The sequence below is a fragment of the Bubalus kerabau genome, chromosome 13 (genome assembly GCF_029407905.1).
Source record: "Bubalus kerabau isolate K-KA32 ecotype Philippines breed swamp buffalo chromosome 13, PCC_UOA_SB_1v2, whole genome shotgun sequence".
Classification (NCBI taxonomy): domain Eukaryota; kingdom Metazoa; phylum Chordata; class Mammalia; order Artiodactyla; family Bovidae; genus Bubalus; species Bubalus kerabau.
The window spans coordinates 61,629,954-61,653,277 of NC_073636.1; the positions used below are offsets into that span (position 1 = coordinate 61,629,954).

The 23,324-nt window shown below is 41.5% G+C and overlaps 1 protein-coding gene across 3 annotated transcripts; it reads right to left on the reverse strand.

Moving 5' to 3' along the window:
• Nucleotides 1-1,847: 1,847 nt before the first annotated feature.
• LOC129625050 (beta-defensin 36-like) lies at nt 1,848-18,614 on the reverse strand. 3 transcript variants are annotated; one of them, XR_008701240.1, is made up of 2 exons: nt 18,535-18,614; nt 1,848-1,976 (listed from the first exon to the last, which is right to left on the reverse strand). XR_008701240.1 is itself a non-coding variant. In XM_055543209.1 (2 exons), exons 1-2 carry the CDS (start codon nt 18,590-18,592, stop codon nt 12,410-12,412), a joined length of 210 nt encoding a protein of 69 aa, XP_055399184.1. The 3 variants fall into 3 exon arrangements, 1 of the variants encoding a protein (XP_055399184.1); XM_055543209.1 differs by lacking the exon at nt 1,848-1,976 and adding an exon at nt 12,410-12,561 and having other exon boundaries at nt 18,535-18,592; XR_008701241.1 differs by lacking the exons at nt 1,848-1,976; nt 18,535-18,614 and adding exons at nt 12,435-12,561; nt 17,677-17,790.
• Between the last annotated feature and the right edge of the window lie 4,710 nt (nt 18,615-23,324).

A 23,324-nucleotide genomic window follows, 5' to 3' on the forward strand; every position in this document is an offset into this window, starting at 1 on the left:
TTCCTGCCTGGGTGGTAATAGAATGGGCTCCACGACTGGTATGGCTAATTGGCTGGGAACCAAAATCAGACAGAAAGGCCAACTGAGCTTGCCTCTGCAGATGATCAGCACTGCTGGTCAGGATTCCTGCCCAGGCTGTACTGCAAGCAAGAACATAGCCACCAAAATCTGAGCCCCAGTTGCTGTAAGCCCTGGCTCCCTTCTCTGTCTCTGTCTGATCCCTTGTAGGCAAGCTCTGTACAGTTCCTCAGTGATGCCCATTACCATCCCTCTACTATCGCAGCAGAAAACTAGAGCCTTACTGTCTAAGGAGGCAAACAGTGTCTGGTTCAAGGGACAAGGGATACTATGCCAGTTGAGAGCAAGGGTATCATATTGAACCCGGGAGAGTCAAGTAAACTTTTACATATTTAAAGTTAAGACCCAGGACTTTCCTGGTGGCACAGTGGATAGAAATCCGTCTACTAATACAGGGGACGTGGGTTCAATCCTTGGTCTGGGAAGATTCCACATGCCACAGGCTACTAAAGCCCATGCACCACAACCACTGAGCCTGGGCTTTAGGGCCCACCAGCCACAACTAATGAGCCCCTGTGCCACAGCTATTGAAGCTTGCATGCCCTAGAACCCACAGGCCGCAAATACTGAGCCCGTGTGCTACAACCACTGAAGCCCATGAGCCTAGAACCTGCGCTCTGCAACAAGGGAAGCCACCACCATAAGAAGCCTGTACCCATGTGCAGCAACGAAGACCCAGTGTAACCAAAAATAAATAATAAATAAAGTAAAAACTCAGTTTCTCTCCCATCTCCATTTTGACGATAGTGATAAACTTATACCTTCTGAGCAGGACTGTGGAGGATCCTTCCCAGGGAAATTGGCACAATATCAGAGGAATAAACCTGAAGACATACACACCATGTGTCTTAATCTGTTCAGCCTGGTATAATGAACTACCACAGACTGGATGGTTTAAACAATAAACATTTATTTCCCATAGATCTGGAGTCTGGGAAGTCCAAAATTAGTGCACCAGCAGATTCAGCTTCTGGTTCAGAGATGCCCTTCTCATTGTGTCTTCACTTGGTAGAAGGTGCAGGAGAGCTCTCTTGGATTTTTTTTTTAGAAGGGACACTAACCTTATTCATAAGGTATCTACTTTTACAACCAAATCACCTCTCCAAAGGCTCTGCCCCTTAATACCATCATATTGGGGCTTGGGACTTTAATATATGAATTTAGAGGGGAACACATTCAGTCTGGGGCTTCCCAGGTGGCTCATTGGTAAAGAATCCATCTGCCATTGCAGGAGACAACAATTCGATCCCTGGGTTGGGAAGATCCCCTGGGAGGGGAAATGGCAATCCACTCCATTTATAGGCAATTCTTGCCTAGAAAAGCCCATGGGCAGAGGAGCCTGGCAAGCTATGTCGCAAAGAGTCGGACACCACTGAAGCAACTTAGCATGCACGCACGCATGCGAGCTAATGTGTAATCTCAACACCTCCTCATGTTAGCTATGTAACTGGAGTTGGGTGAATCACTTCAAAACAGCCCGAGCTTCCCCAACCAAAAAAGTGATGACAGTATCTACCTCTTAGGCTACTTGAAAGGACTAGGTGAGGTAGTAAGTGCCTACCTAGCACATAGTAGGTCTAGGCTTCTCTCCAATGTTTACTTCCTTACCCACTTTTTCTACTGGAATTTGGTTAGGTATACTAAGAGACACACACAGAAGTCAGCCAAAAGCGTTTTAATAAAATTCAGGAATCCGCTGAAGTCAGGCTCAGGGCAACGTTGTCTTCATTTTTGTACCCTTGGGCTTCAACCTTTAGTTAACTTTGGTAAGCCATGTGGTTGGTACTTGGGCTTGACACAGCACAGTTTACCACTCAGGCACAGAACATAGGCTTTTTCATTCTTGTGACAGCTGTCACGGCAGTTGCCATGAAGATTCCAACAGTCTTCAGTGCTGTCTAATGCAAAGAGAAAAAAGAAGGAAGCCAGGATCAGTCCTGTGGGGAAACAGATCCTAGTTTGAGAGAACTAACAGCCATGCTGGAAAAGGGGAACCATTGGAAATGGAAAAGTCACATCTAGACTTATATAGTGGTGGTATAGTCTCAGGGGCTTCCCTGCTGGCTCAGTCGGTAAAGAATTCCGGTGCAATGAAGAAGACCCTGGTTCGATCCCTGAGTCAGGAAGATGCCCTGGAGAAGGAACTGGCAACCCACTCCAATATTCTTGCCTGGGAAATCCCATGGGAAGAGGATCCTTGCAGAGTACAGTCCATGGGGTTGCAGTGTCGGACACCACTTGGAGACTAAACCACCACCACCGTAGTCTCACATTCTATTTTGAACACCCCATTCCAAGTCCAGCCTGCCCCTAATGGTCCTTCTCTTAGAGTCAGTGGGTTATAATCATTAGGACTCTTGGAACTCATACAGCTGGATTTGAAATCTGTCTACAACACAAGCCAAACCAGAAGCCCTCAAGTAGGTCATTTCACTTCTCAGGTCATCCATTTCCTCTATTTTAGAAAGAAAGTAGGGCACCTGTCACAAAGAATTGTTGCTGAGATTAAGTGAAATAGTGCATAAAAATACAAGCATTAAATAAATTCAGGTATAACATTATAGGACCTCAGAAAGAGTTACAAATTTTAAAAATTATTTCATAAGTTAAGATTAAACTAGAAGGCCCCCAAAATATAAGATGACATAAAGGAAAGAAAATTAAACTGTACTTGGACTTTCTGGCAGTGATGCTTTACCCCTGAAAAAAAATGGTGTCACATTTTTAAAATATTCAAGGAAAAAAAAAATGTTACATCCAGCAAAACTGACTTCTAAATACAAAGGACAAAAACAAGTATCAACATATTGAAACTCAGGAGATATTGCTCCCATGGGCCCTTCCTAAGAAATCTAACAGGGAAAGAGCTAAACAACCAAATGAGAGCAGCCATGACACAGGACTAGTAATAAACATCAAATATAGTTACTCACAGAATTATAATTAGAGTTTAAAAAGAGAGAGCAGAGTATGTAATGGATATATGTTCTGACAATATAGAAATAGCGCAGTACAAAAATGGGAGAATAATGGTGAAAGCCTATGCAAAAACTTTGACTACTTTGAGTAATCATGTTATACTGGTACTGTTGGTTTTATTATACTGAAACTATTGTATATGTGATGACGGAGAAATCAAATGATTAATTTGGTATATTCTAATTCTATAATCCTCTGTGACATTAGGAAAAAAAAATATTGGTTTCAACAGATATGAATGGATAAAGAAGATGTGATATATACAAATAAAGGAATACTACTCAGCTATTAAAAAAGAGTAAATTTTGCCATTTGCAACAATATGGAATGACTTGGAGGACATTATGCTAAGCAAAATAATAAACCCAAAAAGTAAAACCAACTAGTGAATGTAATAAAAAAAGAAACTGACTCACAGATAGAGAGCAACCTACCCGTGGGAAGAGGGACCCGGGGAAGGCAACATGGAGGGAGGCGATTAAAAGGCACAAACTACTATGCATATAAAAACACAAGCTACAAGATTATATTGTAAACCACAGGGAATATAGTCAACATTTTACAATAATTTCAAAAGGCATATAACCTTTAAAAATTGTGAATCACTATGTCACACACTTGAAATTTTTATAATATTGTATATCAACTATACTTCAATTTTTAAAAATTCTGATGTGGTATAGATTGTTCTGAATTGGTGCTCTGTATTTGAATTGGAAGTACCAGTATAAACCCACAAGTATTTTATTTCTAAATAAGTGGATGGATGGATAGAAAATTTTCCACTTCTAATCACTGAAAAAAAAGGCTAGAAGTACTGACCAACCAAAAGAAATCAGTATTCCTAGTACCCATATTGTAGTCTAAAAATACCATTGCCAACTAAAATAAAAGAAACCAATACCTTGGCAACACAGTTTTTCCCAGTTCCTGGATAAGAAACTGTAAGATGAGCCTAAAAACATTCTGTCATACCCAGAGCTAAATGGAAGAGATTCCCATTGGTCAAAAATAAGAAATTTTGTGCTTCAATTGGAATAATTGCAATAGATTGGACTTGTGACTTAGAACCATGAGTTCAAAATAATACTTATGAAAAACCAATTGATTGACCTCAGAGGTACAGAAAATGAATTCATTAACTTGCAAACTGATAAGGAAAGATAGAGTCAAACCATTTGCCCTTCCTCTCCTCTCTGAACTCTTTAAACCACGAGGTAACCAAATAGTAGATGAAGGGAAGCATCTCTTTTACAAGTAGTTAAGCTATTAAATGAACGTTCTTCCCAGCATATCTGCATGGCTCAACCCCTCACTTCCTTCATGTCTTTATTCTAATTCATTACAGTGGGGCATTCCTTTACATCCTTTCTTATTAAATTGCACATCCACTTCCCCTGATGCTTGCTATCCATTTCCTTGCTTACTCTGTTCATTGCCGCCACACAGAGAATGTAAGCTCCAAGAGGACAAGGATTTTGTATAGTTGGTTGTTTTGATTGATTGATGGGTTCACTGCTCTATGTCCAACACCTACTACAATGCTTGACACCTGGGATGAACGCTACAATATTTACTGAATAAGTGAATTCTTTAACCAAATAATAACATAGCTGTGTTGTGCTCTGCTTAGATGCTCAGTTGTATCCAACTCTTTGCAACCCTATGGACTGTAGCCTGCAAGGACCTTCTGTCCATGGGATTTCCCAGACAAGAATATTGGAGTGGGTTGCCATTTCTTTCTCCCCACCCAGGGATCGAACCTGCATCTCCTGCATTGGCAGGTGGGTTCTTTACCACTGAGCCACCAGGGAAGCTCAAAATGACTAAATTGGAACTCAGAGAAGCCAAATGACTTGTTGGGGTTCACAGAACTAATAAATGATGAAGCCGGTTCTAACTAACCCAGGATTTGGAGATTCTTCTCCCATCGTCAGGTGATGCTGTTGACTGTGTCCACCATGAGCAGACATGGGTGTGGGTCCAGACTGCCCTCAAGCAATCCCCCCACATCCTGACACTGTGGAAGGTTAAAGAGATACCTGGAGGGCGGTGAGGGTAGAAACTTAAGTCAATTTAAAAGGAGGGTTTGGGCAAGTTTGAAACGACCTTGTCTCTGCTTAAAACCTTTCCATGGCTCCAGTATCGGGGCTGGCACAGACGGGCAACAGTAATCATGAGATTCAACCTCACTTAAGGCAGGTGTGATCAGTGCAAATCCAAGTGGTTTCAGGGACACCATGAGAAAAGATCACTACTGGCTTCCTTCTTTCCTGCTTCCCATGTCCTCCCCCACCACTCCTCACACATCTGACCCACTGCCCTTGACCCTTGGAGCTGACCAAAGAGAAGAGATTTGGGGGTATTGAGGGAAAATTCTGGAGGTTACCGTTGCTGCCTAAGACCTGGCACCTCTCACTGGCAAAGATGAGCATTTGGGTGCCAGATCCCCTCTTATATGGGTTTAGAAAATTAGAAAGCTCCATTTCCTTACACATCAAACATTTAGTGTGTTTAATGTTGATCCCTCCACCTCATTATTTCAAATGGATAAATAAGTACATTGAAACTCAGAGAAGCCAAGTAGTGTGCTACTAAATGGTGGGGTGGAGTCTCACCCAGGAATTGGGAGCTTTTTCCTCTTTCCCCAGATCAATGGTGTTTCATGTTTCTGCCTGCCAGCCTATCCTCCTAAGCTCTGGAGTGTCCCAACCATGACCCACTCTCCACCCTCCATCTCTTCCTGGAAAAAGCCTACGTTACCTGCAACGACCTGGGATGAGAGCAGCAGTGCAGCCAAAATTAGCAAAAAAGTCTTCATGACTTCAGGGAGCCCAGGGAGTAGTCTCAGTTCTGGCACAGAGACACCAAATGAAGAAGAGCTCTGGACTCTCTGCTCCTTCTAATCAACTGGAACACGTGTCACAGACACGTGCTCTCAGCTGCCCACGGGGACAGTTGGTCCTGGAACATCCTGCCTCCCTCAGGCTTCTCCTTGCTATCCAATGCCCATGCATCCACCTTCGGACCACATACCCCTCAGCTGATATGCCTCCCTTTATCTACTTCCACCTTTTAAGGGACAGCAGAGGGAAATCATATAAGCCAGAGGGATTTTTAAAAATAGATCTCAGCCCTTGTTATAACTCAATCTAAAACTCTCCAAGACTGTATGTTGAAAAAAATGTGTAGTCTTTATTAACTTCTATAAAGTACCTCATTATCTGTCTTAGAGATCCACTATTATCATGTTTTAGTGTAAGTTGAGCAAATTCGTTTCTTCAAATGTAATTTTCCAGTTTGGTAGTGGAGGAGTAGAGAAGGGAAAGCATTCGTTCAGACTTTAGGAAGACTACGTTTATATAATTACTTTCTGAGAGTAGACCCCACTACCAGAAATGCTCAGTTTGGAAAGGATTTTTGGCATTGAGGGTGAGCGAGGGAAGAGTTGAAAATACTCAGCAACATGTACTGGCTGTGCCACTTGCTTGCTATGTGACTTTAAGAGAGTCACCTTTCCTCTTGGACTTTAATCTCACCAACACGCAGATTGGAACAGATGGGTCATAGAGATCAACTCAATCCTTATAGGCTATGGTTCTGCTGCAGCTGCTCAGTTGCTTCAGCCATGTCTGATCTTTTTCGACCCTATGGACTCTAGCCCACCAGGGTCCTCTATCCATGGGATACTCCTAGCAAGAATACTGGAGTGGGTTGCCATGCGCTCCACTTGGGGATCTCCCCAATCCAAGGATCGAATCAGTGTCTCAGACATTGCAGCCAGATTCTTTACCACCGAGTCACAAGGAGGCCCATGCTAAGGTTCTCTGGGTGCTAAAAAGGCACAGAAAATGGAATGGTGCAGAACTCCATGCTTTCACCACCAACACAGGCCATGCTGATTGAGTTTACACCAGGATCCCTAGGACTGACTCATCAGATTCCAACTCTCTTTGTACATTGGGACCAGAGGCCTCTTCCCTTGGTACATACATCTTCTATGTTATTTGGCACTTATAAACCACAGTCCCACTTTGTGCCTGCTCCTTATAGAGTCAATGCACAAATATTTGCTCTGGTTACTATAAAGGCTTAAGTTCTCTCTAGGATCCTTGAATGGGTCTCACCACACCAGGTTGTTTTAGGAGTAAGATCCGTGGGATACTAATAAAGGAACATAGGAGACCCTGTTCTTACATGGTAAGACCCTATTTCCAGTGAAGTCACATTGTCAGGTACTTGGGTTAGGATTTGAGTCCATGGAATTCTCCAGGCCAGAATACTGGAGTGGGTAGCCTTTCCCTTCTCCAGAGGAATCTTCCCAACCCAGGAATTGAACCAGGGTCTCCTGCATTGCAGACAGATTCTTTACCAACTGAGCAATCAGGGAAGCCCATATTTGGAAGAGGGGATACAATTCAACCCACAACAGATGATTATGGTTTATATTCTGAAAACCATGAGACATTGATGAAAGAAACTGAAGATGACTCAAACAAATGGAAAGATGTATCATGCTCACAAATTGGAAAAATTAATGTTGTTGAAATGACCATATGACCCAAGGAAATTTACAAGTTTAATGCAATTGCTGTCAAAACACCAATGTCATGTTTCACAGAATAACCACAAATAATTCTAAAATTTGTATGGAAGCACAACAGATCCCAAATAGCCAAAGCGATCTTGAGAATGAAGAACAAAACTAGAGGTATTATGCCCTCTGATTTCAAACTATACTACAAAGTTACAGTAATCAAAAGAGAATGGTATTGGGACAAAAAAAGGCACATAGATCAATGGAACAGAACAGAGAGCAAAGAAATAAACTCATGTTTATATGGCCAATTAATCTTGGAAAACTGAAGCAAGAATATATAATAGGGAAATGATAGTTTCTTCAATAAATAGTATTGGGAAAACTGGACAGTTACATGCAAAATAATCCAACCATGTTCTCCCACCACACACAATTAGAAATTAAAATATGATAGCATAAAATAGAAAAGTAATATTAATAAAAAGCTAGAAAATAAACATGCTTAAAATTTCTCAGAAACTAATGGGGAAATTTTCAAAGGATTTGCACACCTATGTTCCTAAGTAAGATTAACTTTCTTAATCCAGACGACCAACCCAAGGGAAGACAGTGTTCTACAGTTGGGTGCCACGGGTGGTGTCACTGGCTAGATTCTCTGCCTGGGTAGGGCCACAGGCTTTGTTTAGCAATTGGATAAGGCCATCGGCTGGGCTGAGCTGCAGGGCAGAACTGTAGGCTAGACTCGGCTCTGGGTTGGATTCTAAGGCTGCCCAGGGTCATTGTTCAGCCTCTCTGGGTAGGTAGGCCCAGAGGCAAAACTTAACAGTTGAGCAAGATGCTGGCCTGGTTGCCTGCCCAAGTGGGGCTGTAGAATGGGTTCTGTAGGTTCCCAGGACTCTGGTCAAGCTTCCTGACCAGAGGCATTGGAGGCTATACTCAACACTGGGGCAGTGCTGTGAATTGGCTTCCCTGCCTGGGTGGTAATAGAATGGGCTCCACAACTGGTATGGCTAACTGGCTGGAAATCAAAATCAGTCCGAAAAGCCAACCGAGCTCATCTGAACTCCCTGGCCAGATGAGGTCACTTGCTTGGCTCTACAGATGATCAGAGCTGCTGGCCAGGATTCCTGCCCAGACTCTATTCAGGCAAGACAGTTGTCCACCAAGATCTGAGCCCTGGTTGCTATAAGTCCTGGCTCTTTTCCCCGTCTCTGTCTGATCCCCTGTAGGCAAGATCTATAGAAGTCCTCAGTGATACCCATGACCATCCCTCTACTATCCCAGCAGAAAATTAGAGCCTTACTATCTGAGGAGGTTAATACAAACAGTGTCTGGTTCAAGGGGCAAGGAATACTATGCCTGTTGAAAGCAAGGGTATCATATTGAACCCAGGAGAGTCAAGTAAACTTTACATATTTAAAGCTAAGACCCAGGACTTTCCTGGTGGCACAGTGGATAGAAATCCGTCTACTAATGCAAGGGACGTGGGTTCAATCCTTGGTCTGGGAAGATTCCACATGCCACAGGCTACTAAAGCCCGTGCACCACAACCACTGAGCCTGGGCTCTAGGGCCCACCAGCCACAACTAATGAGCCCCTGTGCCACAGCTATTGAAGCTTGCATGCCCTAGCACACAGGCCACAAATACTGAGCCCGTGTGCTACAACCACTGAAGCCCGTGAGCCTAGAGCCTGTGCTCTGCAACAAGGGAAGCCACCACAAAGAGAAGCCTGTACCCATGTGCAGCAACGAAGACCCAGTGTAACCAAAAATAAATAATAAATAAAGTAAAAACTCAGTTTCTCTCCCATCTCCATTTTGACGATAGTGATAAACTTGTACCTTCTGAGCAGGACTGTGGAGGAGCCTTCCCAGGGAAATTGGCTCAATATCAAAGGAAAAACCTGAAGATATACACACTATGTGTCTTAATCTGTTCAGCCTGCTATAATGAACTACCACAGACTGGGTGGTTTAAACAATAAACATTTATTTCCCTTAGATATGGAATCTGGGAAGTCCAAAATCAATGCACTAGCAGATTCAGCTTCTGGTTCAGAGATGGCCTTCTCATTTTGTCTTCACTTGGTATAAGGGACAAGAGAGCTCTCTGGGGTCATTTTCAGAAGGGCAATAAACTCATTCATAAGGGATCTACTCTCATGAATTAATCACCTCCCCAAAGGCTTTGTCCATCAGTACAATCATATTGACTTCATTATATCATTCAGGACTTCAGTATATGAATTTAGAGGGGGGACACATTCAGTCTGGGACTCCCCTGGTGGCTCAGTGGTAAAGAATCCACCTGCCAATGCAGGAAATGATGGTATGGTCCCTGGATGGGGAAAATCCTCTGGAGAAGAAAATTGCAACCCACCCTAGTGTTCTTCCCTGAGAAATCCAATGGACAGAGAAGCCTAGTGGGCTATACTCCATGGGGTCACAAAGAGACACAACTGAGCGACTGAACACATTAAGTCTATCTGGATTGCAGAGCATTCTTCCAGAGGAAATATAACTAGTACAAGACAGAAACCATGAAACAAGAAGAGGATGTTATTTTTAAAAGAAAAAAAAGAGTAAAATAGAAAGAATGAGGAAAAAACTTTAGAGACTCAAAGTACAAAGAAATGCCTAGGAATGAGAAAAAAATGGCAGAGATAAAAGCAATAGAAACCAATATAAAACAGAGAATCATTCATGCAACTGTACATTTAAAAAATAAGAATTCCAGAAATAGGAAGCATGAAACCAAAGGGCAAGAAATTACGAAAGAAATGAGTCAAGAAAAAAAAAATGTCCTAGAATTGAAGTTTATGAGCTTCCAGATTGACAGGGCCCATTAAGCACCCAGCAGAAAGATAAAGGAACAATGCTTTCAAAATTCTCAGAGGAAATCACTTCCAATATGAAATGAGCAGCCAAACTACTAAACAAGCATGAGATTAATACATGAGGTCAGACATTTTCAGGAAGCTACCAGGAGATGCCCTGCCAAAATAAAGGAATATATCAAGAAAGACTTCGGAACCCAAAAGCAGGACATTTATCTAAGGATAAAATCAAAGAGAACCCCAGGATGATGTAAATGGAGTTCCAGGATGGCAGCTGGTCACTAGGTATAGAAGCAACCAATTCAGAGCAGAGCAGATCTGACTGCCCAGGGAGAGAGGCCAACAAGAAGAGAAAGTGAAAGTGAAATTGCTCAGTCTGTGTTTGACTCTTTGCGACCCCATGGACTATACAGTCCATGGAATTCTCCAGGTCAGAATACTGGAGTGGGTAGCCTATCCCTTCTCCAGTGGATCTTCCCAGCCCAGGAATTGAACCAGGGTCTCCTGCATCGCAGGCGGATTTTTTTACCAGCAATGATTCTGAATGTATTCAAAAGATATGAAAGACAGTTAAATTCTCATCTTCTGTAGCAGGAATTCAATGGATAACACCTGAAACTGAAAAAAAGAAATAAGTAGCAATGTAAATAAGCATATCTCTTACATTAATAGTTAGAGAAGTAGAATCCAAAAAAACAAGTGGTTTTGTGAAAGAGGCAAGAAATGGAGAAAGGGAAATGGGTGACTCTTATATTTTACTATAGTTTTTTATTCAAAGGTGACACTTAAAATCACATGGATGAACATTTTGGGGGTTGTTTTTAGTTTAAATAAATTCAATTTTTAAATCATGTGGATGTATGACTTTGATGAAAATTTAAACTAGATATAAAAAAAGAGAGATGTGATGGGGTAAGAACTGGATCTGGGGATTAACAGTTTCCTGCTTAAGAGTTTCTATAACAAACTCAGAAAATAGGACCCCATATAAGGCTGTCTAGGAGACATGGGTTTGATTCCTTTGGTCAGGAAGATCCCCTGGAGGAGAAAATGGCAACCCACTCCACTAGTCGTACCTGAAAAATCCCATGGACAGGGAAGCTTGGCAGGCTACAGTCCATAGGGACACAAAGAGTCAGACACAACTGAGCGAATGAGCATGCATGTAATGCTGTCTACCCCAGTTTTTTCCTCTCCCTCTCTCTCTCTTTTTTTGGCCATGCTGGGTCTGCTGCCCAGGGGCTTTCTCTAGTTGCGGCCAGTGGGAGCTACTCCGTGTGGCGCATGGGCTTCCCACTGCAGTGGCTTCTCTTGTTGCAGAGCATGGGCTCTATAGTGCAGGCTCAGTAGTTGTGGCCCAGGAGCTCATAATTGTGGCTTGCAGACCTGAGAGAGTGTAGGCTTCTGTAGTTGTGGCACATGGGCTTAGCTGCTCCATGGCATGTGATATCTTCCCAGAACAGGTATCAAGCCTGTGTCCCCTGTATTTGCAGGCTGATTTCTTTCCACTGTGCCACCAAGGAAGTCCTACCCACCCCCACTCCAGTTTTTCATTTGAGAGATTCAAAGAAATACAATATACCTTTGTATGTATATTCATGAATGTCCAGGAGGCATGGAGCTAATTGCAAGCTAATATGTAATCTCAACACCTGCTCATGTTAGCTATATAACTGGAATTGGATGAATGACTTCAACAGCCTGAGCTTCCCCAACCATAACATAAAAATGATGACAGTATCTTCCTCTTAGTTTACTTGAAAGGAATAGGTGAGGTAGTAGGTGCATATCTGGCACATAGTAGGTCCAGGTTTCTCTCCAATGTTTGCTTCCTTACCCACTTCTTCTACTGGAGTTTGATTAGGTATACTAAGAGACACACACAGAAGTCAGCCAAAAGCATTTTAATGAAACCCAGGAATCAGCTGAGGACAGGCTCAGGGCAATGTTGTCTTCATTTTTGTGCCCTTGGCTTCAAGTATTAATTAACTGTGGCGATGTATTTGGCTGAAACTTGGGCTTGACACAGCACAGTTTACCACTCAGGCAGAAAACATAGATTTTTTCATTCCTGGAACATGTGTCACAGCACTTGCCATGAAGATTCCAGCATTTTTCAGTGCCGCCTGATACAAAGAGAAAAAAAGAACGAAGCCAGGATCAGTACTATGGGGAAATAAATCCTGGCTTGAAAGGACAGCCAGCCAGGCAGGAAAAGGAGGACCATTGAAAATGGGGTCATCACCTCTAGATTTACAGTGGTGTTATAGTCTCACACTCTTTCTGGACACCCCATTCCAATCCCAGCCCACCCCTAATGGTCCTTCTCTTAGAGTCAGTGGGTTATAATGATTAGGAGCATGGACTCTTGGAACTCATACAGCTGGATTTGAAATTTGTCTACAACACAAGCCAACTGGAAGACCTCAAGCAGGTTATTTCATTTCTCAGATCATCCATTTCCTATTTTCTGAAACAGAGATATAGCACTTGTCAGAGAAGGCAATGGCACCCCATTCCAGTACTCTTGCCTGGAAAATCCCATGGACGGGGGAGCCTGGTGGGCTGCAGTCCATGGGGTCGCTAAGAGTCAGACACGACTGAGCGACTTCACTTTCACTTTTCACTTTCATGCATTGGAGATGCAATGGCAACCCACTCCAGTGTTCTTGCCTGGAGAATTCCAGGGATGGGGGAGCCTGGTGGGCTGCCATCTACTGGGTCGCACAGAGTCGGACACGACTGAAGCGACTTAGCAGCAGTAGCACTTGTCTCAAGCTATTGTTGGGATTAAGCAAAATAGTGCATAAAAATACAAGCATTAAATAAATTTAGATATAACATTACAGAACCTCAGAAAGAGTCACATGTTTTAAAAATTACTTTGTAAGTAAAGATTAAACTAGAAGGAATATAGGATCAAAAAATGCAAGAGATAATGGCTTAAAATAAATACAGGATGATAAAAAGGATTTCTTAATCAAAAAGAAAGAGATAAAAAGGAATAAATGAGTATCACAAATATTCATGACAAACAAAAAAATTTCAACATACAAATAATAGGAACTACCAAAGAAGAAAACAAAATCAAGGGAATGGAAAAAATACTACAAACTAGGTTCAATAAATGTTCCTAAACAGAAAAAGATTTGAAAGCATGTCCTGCAAAAGTATACAGCATACCTGAAAATATTGACCCAAGACAAGATACATTCTCCTAAAATTACTGGACAAAAGGAAACAAAGCTTTGGGCATTTAGGCCCCTAAAATATAAGATGACATAAAAGAAAAAAAATATTAAACTGTACTTGGACTTTTTGAGAGCAATGCTTTATCCCAGAAAAAAATGGTGTCATATTTTCAAGATATTCAAGAAAAGAAAAGTGTTATAATCAAAAAACTAACTTCTAAATACAAAGGACAAAAACAAACTGGTATCAACATAGTGAAATGTGTAGTGGATATATGTTCTGACAATATAGAGACATTACAATTCAAAAATGGGAGAATACTGGTGACAGTCTATGCACAAATTTTGACTAGTTTGAGTAATCACGTTATTCTGGTACTGTTGATTTTGTTATACAGTATACTTAAACTATTGTATATGTGACGAGGGAGACATCAAATGAGTAATTATGGAATATTCTAACTCTATCATCCTCTGAGCCAGACATCCTGGAATGTGAAGTCAAGTGAGCCTTAGAAAGCATCACTACGAACAAAGCTAGTGGAGGTGATGGAATTCCAGTTGAGCTATTCCAAATCCTGAAAGATGATGCTGTGAAAGTGCTGCACTCAATATGCCAGCAAATTTGGAAAACTCAGCAGTGGCCACAGGACTGGAAAAGGTCAGTTTTCATTCCAATCTCAAAGAAAGGCAATGCCAAAGAATGCTCAAACTACTGCACAATTGCACTCATCTCACATGCTAGTAAAGTAATGCTCAAAATTCTCCAAGCCAGGCTTCAGCAATATGTGAACCATGAACTTCCAGATGTTCAAGCTGGTTTTAGAAAAGGCAGAGGAACCAGAGATCAAGTTGCCAACATCTGCTGGATCATGGAAAAAGCAAGAGAGTTCCAGAAAAACATCTATTTCTGCTTTATTGACTATGCCAAAGCCTTTGACTGTGTGGATCACAATAAACTGTGGAAAATTCTGAAAGAGATGGGAATACCAGAACACCTGATCTGCCTCTTGAGAAATTTGTATGCAGGTCAGGAAGCAACAGTTAGAACTGGACATGGAACAACAGACTGGTTCCAAATAGGAAAAGGAGTTCGTCAAGGCTGTATATTGTCACCCTGTTTATTTAACTTACATGCAGAGTACATCATGAGAAATGCTGGACTGGAAGAAACACAAGTTGGAATCAAGATTGCCGGGAGAAATATCAATAACCTCAGATATGCAGATGACACCACCCTTATGGCAGAAAGTGAAGAGCAACTAAAATGCCTCTTGATGAAAGTGAAAGTGGAGAGTGAAAAAATTGGCTTAAAGCTCAACATTCAGAAAACAAAGATCATGGCATCCGATCCCATCACTTCATGGGAAATAGATGGGGAAACAGTGGAAACAGTGTCAGACTTTATTTTTCTGGGCTCCAAAATCACTACAGATGGTGACTGCAGCCATGAAATTAAAAGACACTTATTCCTTGGAAGGAAAGTTATGACCAACCTAGATAGCATATTCAAAAGCAGAGACATTACTTTGCCAACAAAGGTTCGTCTAGTCAAGGCTATGGTTTTTCCTGTGGTCATGTATGGATGTGAGAGTCGGACTGTGAAGAAGGCTGAGTGCCGAAGAATTGATGCTTTTGAACTGTGGTGTTGGAGAAGACTCTTGAGAGTCCCTTGGACTGCAAGGAGATCCAACCAGTCCATTCTGAAGGAGATCAGCCCTGGGATTTCTTTGGAAGGAATGATGCTAAAGCTGAAACTCCAGTACTTTGGCCACCTCATGCTAAGAGTTGACTCATTGGAAAAGACTTTGATGCTGGGAGGGATTGGGGGCAAGAGGAGAAGGGGACGACAGAGGATGAGATGGCTGGATGGCATCACTGACTCGATGGACGTGAGTCTCAGTGAACCCTGGGAGTTGGTGACGGACAGGGAGGCCTGGCGTGCTGCGATTCATGGGTTCACAGTCGGACATGACTGAGCGACTGATCTGATCTGATCTGATCTGATCATCCTCTGTGATCTTGAAAACCAAGATTCTCAACACAAGGAAAAAATACTGGTTTCAACAGAAATGAATAGAAAAAGAAATATGGTCTATACAAAAAATGGAATAGTACTCAGCCATTAAAAGAGTGAAATTTTGCCATTTGCAACAACATGGAATGACTTGGATGGTATTATGCCAAGTAAAATAATAAACCTAAAAATAAAACAAACCAGTGAATATAACAACAACAAAAAAAAAAACAGATTTACATACAGAGAATCACCTACCACTGGGAAAGGGGACCAGGGAGGGCAAGATAGAGGTAGGTGATTAAGAGGCACAAACTACTATGTATAAAAAAATAAGCTACAAGGTCACAGTGTATACCACAGGGAATATGGTCAATATTTTACAACAACTTTAAAAGGAATATAACCTTTAAAGACTGCGAATCACTATGTCATACACCTGAAACTTATATAATATTATACATCAACTATAATTCAATTTTTTAAAATATGATGTGGTACAGAAATTGTTCTGGATTTGTGTTCTCTATTTGAATTGGAAGTACCAGTATAAACCCACAAGTATTTTATTTTCTAAGTATGTGGACAGATGGATGGATAGAAATTTTTCCAGTTCTAATGAATGAAAAAAGGTAAGAAATGTTGACCAATACAAATTAGTATTCTTAGGATTCATATTGTAGTCTAAAAATATCATTTCCCACTAAAATAAAAGAAACCAATACCTGGGCAATGTGACTTTTTCCAGTTCTAGTTAAGAACTTGTAAGATGAGCCTAAAACTATTCTATCATACCAAGAGCTAAATGGAAGAAATTCCCACGGGTCAAGAATAGAAAACTTTGTGCCTCAATAGGAATAATTGCAATAGATTGGAACTGTGGCTTAGAACCATGAGTCCAAAATAATAATATTTAGGAGAAACAAACTGTTTGTCCTCAGAGGTTAACAGAAAATGAATTCATTAACTTGCAAACTGAAAAGCAAAGACAGAATCAAGCATTTGTCCTTCCTCTCCCCTTTGAACTCTCAAAATCACAAGGTAACCAAATAGCAGATGAAGAGAAGCATCTCTTTTATAAGTAGTTCAGCTAATAAATGAATGTTCTTCCCAGCATATCTGCATGGCTCACCCCCTCACTTCCTTCATGTCTTTGCTCTAATTTGTTTCAGTGGGGCATTCCCTTACATCCCTTCTTAAATTCTACATCTCCCTCCTCTGATGCTTGCTGTCCATTTTCTTGCTTACTCTGTTTATTGCCTCCCCACAGAGAATGTAAGCTCCAAGAGGACGGGGATTTTTGGGTGGGTGGTTGGTTGGTGGGTGGGTTCACTGCTCTATCTCCAGCACTTACCACATTGCCTGACACATGGAGTGAATTCTACAATATTTATTGAATAAATGAATTCTTTAACTAAGTAATGGCATAGCTACTGGCCCCTAAATCCAGCTGCCATCAAGGGAAGTAGAAAGGGAGAGAGGAAAAGGAGAAACACTGAAAGACTAAACATTTACCCAAAGCAGAATGAATTAATCCAAGAGACTGTTTCAAACCAGAGAAGAAGGATAAAATTGTATGCTGAGTTTACCTACAGCCCCTGGGGCCTTTCTAACCTCCAACTTTCTCACCAACAGAATGAAAGTTCCTGGGAAAACTCTCATGAGTTATAAAAAATACAAAAGATACAATTGCTGCACACTAAAATTTCAGTGTATTCAATGTTGAACCCTAAACCTAATCATTTTTGTTGCTGTTTCAGTCACTAAGTTGTATCTGACTCTTTTGGGACCCCATGGACTGCAGCCCACCAGGCTCTTCTGTCCATGGGATTTCCCAGACAAGAATATTGGAGCGGGTTGCTATTTCTTTCTCTGCACCAAGGGATTAAACCTGCATCTCCTACATTGGCAGGTGGGTTCTTTACCACTGAGCCACCAGGGAAGCTCAAAGTGACTAAATTGGAACTCAGAGAAGCCAAGTGGCTTGTTGGGGTTCACAGAACTAATAAATGATGAAGCCGGTTCTAACTAACCCAGGATTTGGAGATTCTTCTCCCATCGTCAGGTGATGCTGTTGACTGTGTCCACCATGAGCAGACATGGGTGTGGGTCCAGACTGCCCTCTAGCAATCCCCCCACATCCTGACACTGTGGAAGGTTAAAGAGATACCTGGAGGGCGGTGAGGGTAGAAACTTAAGTCAATTTAAAAGGAGGGTTTGGGCAAGTTTGAAACGACCTTGTCTCTGCTTAAAACCTTTCCATGGCTCCAGTATCGGGGCTGGCACAGACGGGCAACAGTAATCATGAGATTCAACCTCACTTAAGGCAGGTGTGATCAGTGCAAATCCAAGTGGTTTCAGGGACACCATGAGAAAAGATCACTACTGGCTTCCTTCTTTCCTGCTTCCCATGTCCTCCCCCACCACTCCTCACACATCTGACCCACTGCCCTTGACCCTTGGAGCTGACCAAAGAGAAGAGATTTGGGGGTATTGAGGGAAAATTCTGGAGGTTACCGTTGCTGCCTAAGACCTGGCACCTCTCACTGGCAAAGATGAGCATTTGGGTGCCAGATCCCCTCTTATATGGGTTTAGAAAATTAGAAAGCTCCATTTCCTTACACATCAAACATTTAGTGTGTTTAATGTTGATCCCTCCACCTCATTATTTCAAATGGATAAATAAGTACATTGAAACTCAGAGAAGCCAAGTAGTGTGCTACTAAATGGTGGGGTGGGGTCTCACTCAGGAACTGGGGGCTTTTTCCTCTTCCCCCAGATTAATGGTGTTTCATGTTTCTGCCTGCCAGCCCATTCTCCCAAGCCCTGGAGTGTCCAACCAAGATCCACTCTCCACCCCTCCATCTCTCCCCAGAAAAGGCCTAGGTTACCTGGAATGACCTGGGATGAGAGCAGCAGTGCAGCCAAAGTTAGCAAAAAAGTCTTCATGACTTCAGGGAGCCCAGGGAGTAGTCTCAGTTCTGGCACAGAGACACCAAATGAAGAAGAGCTCTGGACTCTCTGCTCCTTCTAATCAGCTGGAACACGTGTCACAGACACGTGCTCTCAGCTGCCCACGGGGACAGTTGGCCCTGGAACATCCTGCCTCCCTCAGGCTTCCCTTGCTATCCAATGCCCATGCATCCACCTTCGGACCATACACCCCTCAGCTGATATGCCTCCCTTTATCTACTTCCACCTTTTAAGGGACAGCAGAGGGAAATCACACAAGCCAGAGGGATTTTTAAAAATAGATCTCAGCCCTTGTTATAACTCAATCTACAATTTTCCAAGTCTCCATGTTACACATTGAAAATAATGTGTAGTCTTTATTAAATTCTATAAAGCACCTCATTATCTGTCCTAGAGATCCACTATTATCTTGTTTTAGTGTAAGTTGAGCAAACTCATTTCTTCAAATGTGATTTTCCAGTTTGGTAGTGGAGGAGTAGAGAAGGGAAAGCATTCGTTCAGACTTTCACTGAATGAATTTCAGTCTCTTCTTTCACCCCATCAAAAGGTTCCTCTTCACTTTCTGCCATTAGAGTGGTATCATCTGTATATCTGAGGTTGATATTTCTCCTGACAATCTTTTTTTTTTTTTTAGTTTTAAAACCGATCTTTATTTTGAATTGGTAATGTATATAGAGGGTAGAGAGTTTGAAAAGTATAAAAAGATAAATATACCAAAATCTAAGTCTCCCTTCCACTCCCTTCCCCAGATATCCATTTCTTTCTAGAAATAGCCATTGTTACAAGTTTATTCTGCATGGATCTAAAAATGAAGTATTAATAATAGCCATCATCTGTTGAATATTCAACTCGGCACCAAGGTTCCTCACAAAAATCATATGAGACAACTATTATTTATTTCACTTTACAAATAAGAAAACTGAGTCTCCTGACAATCTTGATTCCTGCTTATGATTCATCCAGCCTGGTGTTTCACATGACGTACTCTACATGGAAATTAAGTCAGCAGGGTGACAGTATACAGCTGTTGTACTCCCTTCCCAATTCTGAACCAATTTATGCTTCATGTCCAGTTGTAACTGTTGCTTCTTGACCAGGACACAGGTTTCTCAGGAGACAGATAAGGTGGTCTGGTACTCCCATCTCTTCGAGAATTTTCCACAGTGTGTTGTGATCTACACAATTGAAGGGTAGTTTCAACATTCTTTGGCATTGTCCTTTGGGACTAGAATGAAAACTGACCTTTTCCAGACCTATGGCCACTGCTGAGATTTTCAAATTTGCTGACATACTAGGAACAGTACTTTAAGAACATCATCTTTTAGGATTTTAAATAGCTCAGCTGGAATTCTGTCAATTCCATTAACTTTGTTCACAGCAATGCTACCCAAAGCCCACTTGACTTCACATTCCAGAATGTCTGGCTGTAGGTGAGTGACCACACCACCATGGTTATCTGAGTCATTAAGTCCTTTCTTGTAGAGTTCTTCTGTGTATTCTTGCAACTTCTTAATCTCTTCTGTTTCTGTTAGGTCCTTACTGTTTCTGTCCTTTATTGTGCTCATCCTTGCATGAAATGTTCCCTTGATAGCTCCAATTTTCTTGAAGAGATCTTTAGTCTTTCCCATTCTATCACTATCCTCTATTTCTTTGCATTGTTCATTTAAGAAGGCCTTCTTATCTCTCCTTGCTATTCTCTGGAACTCGGCATTCAGTTGGGTACATCGTTCCCTTTCTCCCTTACCTTTAGCTTCTCTTCTTTCCTCAGCTATTTGTAAAGCTTCCTCAGACAATCACTTTGTCTTCTTGCATTTCTTTTTCTTTGGGATAGTTTTGGTCACTGCTTCCTGTACAATGTTACAAATCTACATCCATCGTTCTTCAGGCACTCTGTCTACCAGATTTAATCCCTTGAATTGACTTGTCACCTCTACTGTATAAACCTAAGGGATTTGATTTAGGTCATCCCTGAATGGCCTAGTGGTTTTCCCTACTTTCTTCAATTTAAGCCTGAATTTTGCAACAAGGAGTTCATGATCTGAGCCACAGTCAGCTCCAGGTCTTATTTTTACTGACTGTATAGAGCTTCTCCATCTTTGGCTGCAAAGAACATAATCAATCTGATTTTGGTATTGACCATCTGGTAATGTCCATGTGTACAGTTGTCTCTTGGATGGTTGGTAGAGGATGTTTGCTATAACTGTTACGTTTTCTTGACAAAACTCTATTAGTCTTGGCCCTGTTTCACTTTTCCAAAGCCAAACTTGCCTGTTACTCCCAGTATCTCTTGACTTCCTACTTTTGAACTCAAATTCCCTATGATGAAAAGGACATCTTTTTTGGTGTTAGTTCTAGAAGGTGTTGTAGGTCTTCATAGAACTGGTCAACTCCAGCTTCTTCAGCATTAGTGGCTGGGGCATAGACTTGGATTACTGTGATGTTGAATGTTTTGCCTTGGAAATGAACCAAGATCATTCTGTCATTTTTGAGGTTGCAACCAAGTACTTGCGTTTTAGACCTTTGTTGACTATGAAAGCTATTCCATTTCTCCTAAGGGATTCTTGCCCACCATAATAGATATAATGGTCATCTGAATTAAATTCACCCATTCCTGTCTCCTTTAGTTCACTGATTACTAAACTGTCAATGTTCAGTATTGCCACCTCCTGAAACTCTGACATTCCCAGGTGATCCCAGTCTTCAAGTGACAGATATGAGCAGAAAACCATAGAGTCTTTCCAGAAGAAGCCCCAGGCATTGTTCTTACACACTTTTTTCTGTACATTTTGGGATTAATTAAATGATTTTTTTAATGTCATGATCATTAACAATTAATCAGAAGTTACTCTGTTTTAAGTATTCTTCTAAGAACTTTATATATTTTACTCATTTAATCTTTTTAACAATTCAGTGAGCTATGTAACATTGTCTTTTTATCCATGAAAACCTTAAGTCAGTAGAGGCTAAGTTATTTATACAATTTCAGAAAGCTAACAATTTTGTAAAGTAATTAGCCTTCAATTAAAATAAATAAATTTTTAAAAAAAAAAAGCTATCAATTTGAAGGTCAGGCTGCTGCTGCTGCTGCTGCTGCTAAGTCACTTCAGTCGTGTCCAACTCTGTGCAACCCCATAGACAGCAGCCCACCAGGCTCCCCCGTCCCTGAGATTCTCCAGGCAAGAACACTGGAGTGGGTTGCCATTTCCTTCTCCAATGCATGAAAGTGAAGTTGCTCAGTCATATCTGACTCTTAGCAACCCCATGGACTGTAGTCCACCAGGCTCCTCCATCCATGGGATTTTCCAGGCAAGAGTACTGGAGTGGGGTCAACCTAAATCTATCTGACTTAAAAATTCATGATCCTGGAATAGTACATAGCAGGGACTTGATAAATTTAATATAAAGTGACATGAGTGACACAAAGGAGCCAATTACAAGAAAATTGATAAGAATATTTCAGGTGAAGGGCATAGCAAGTGCAAGCAGATATAGTGTGTTCAATGGAAAGAGTAAAGGCTAGTATGGCTGAAGAATAGGGCACGAGTGGGAACTGATATGAGATAAAGCCAGAGAGCTACATGGCAACTGGATCAGGTAAGTCAGGGAGAAGAGTTTGAATTTTATCCAAAATTGCAAAGTAAACAGAAAATCAGAGTCAGGACTGTATGTTTTTAGCTCTGCTTCCTCCACCCTCCACACCAAAATTCTCTATGTATCCAGGCACTTTAGACAGTAGGGTCTCTTCTCTCAGGGAGGACAGCATCCAACAGATACATTTCTGCCCCATTCCCTAGCCACCAAATAGAAAACTGCATTTTGCAATTTTTTTTTTAAACTGTTGAGTAGAAAAAAAAAAACTGCGTATTTTTAATGCATACAATGTGATGAGTTTGAACATAAGCATTTGGTGCTGTTTTTGTAGCCCAAACTAGGATGAAATTACATTTTGCAATTCCTTTCCCTGTATGGAATCAAGTTAGGCTTTGCCACAAACTCTTTTCTCTCTTTTCTTTTTCTTTCTTTTCTTTTTTTTTTTTTTTTTTTTTTTTGCATGATATTGGGGAGTTGGAAATGAAGCAGCATCCCTGTGTTCTGAAGGCTGTCACTGGTTAGAGGCGGTAAGGGGTTTCTGCGAGTTTCAGCCTGTCTTCATTGTTTCCTGCTACATGTCAGCTCTCCTTCCCAACTGCCAGCCCTTCTGACCAAACTGACCCAGGTTCAGGCCCAAAACTAAACACCTCTCTATGAACTCAACAAAGGCCCATATAGTCAAAGCTATGGTTTTCTCAGTAGTCGTGTAGAGATGTGAGAGTTGGACCATAAAGAAAGCTGAGCATTGAAGAACTTATGCTTTTAAATTGTGGTGCTGAAGAAAACTCTTGAGAATCCCTGGGATTGCAAGGAGATCAAGACAGTTAATTGTAAAGGAAATCAACTGTGAATATTCACTGGAAGGGCTGTTGCTGAAGCTCCAATACTTCGGCCACCTGATGCCAAGAGCCAACTCCTTGGAAAAGACCCTGATGCTGGGAAAGATTGAAGGCAAAATGAGAAGGGGGCAGCAAAGGATGAGACAGTTAGTTAGCATCACCAACTCAATGGACATAAGTTTGAGCAAACTCAGGGAGATAGTGGAGGACAGAGAAGCCTGGCGTGCTACAGTCCATGCGGTCACAAAGAGTTGGACAAGACTAAGCAACTGAACAGC

Bases quoted from the DNA above. Each gene is read 5' to 3' on its own strand.
- LOC129625050 (XM_055543209.1), bottom strand. From the start codon at position 18,592: ATGAAGACTTTTTTGCTAACTTTGGCTGCACTGCTGCTCTCATCCCAG. The intron at 12,562-18,534 runs GTAACCTAGGCC...TCTTTGTATCAG, and splicing joins CTCATCCCAGGTCATTCCAG to GCGGCACTGAAAAATGCTGG.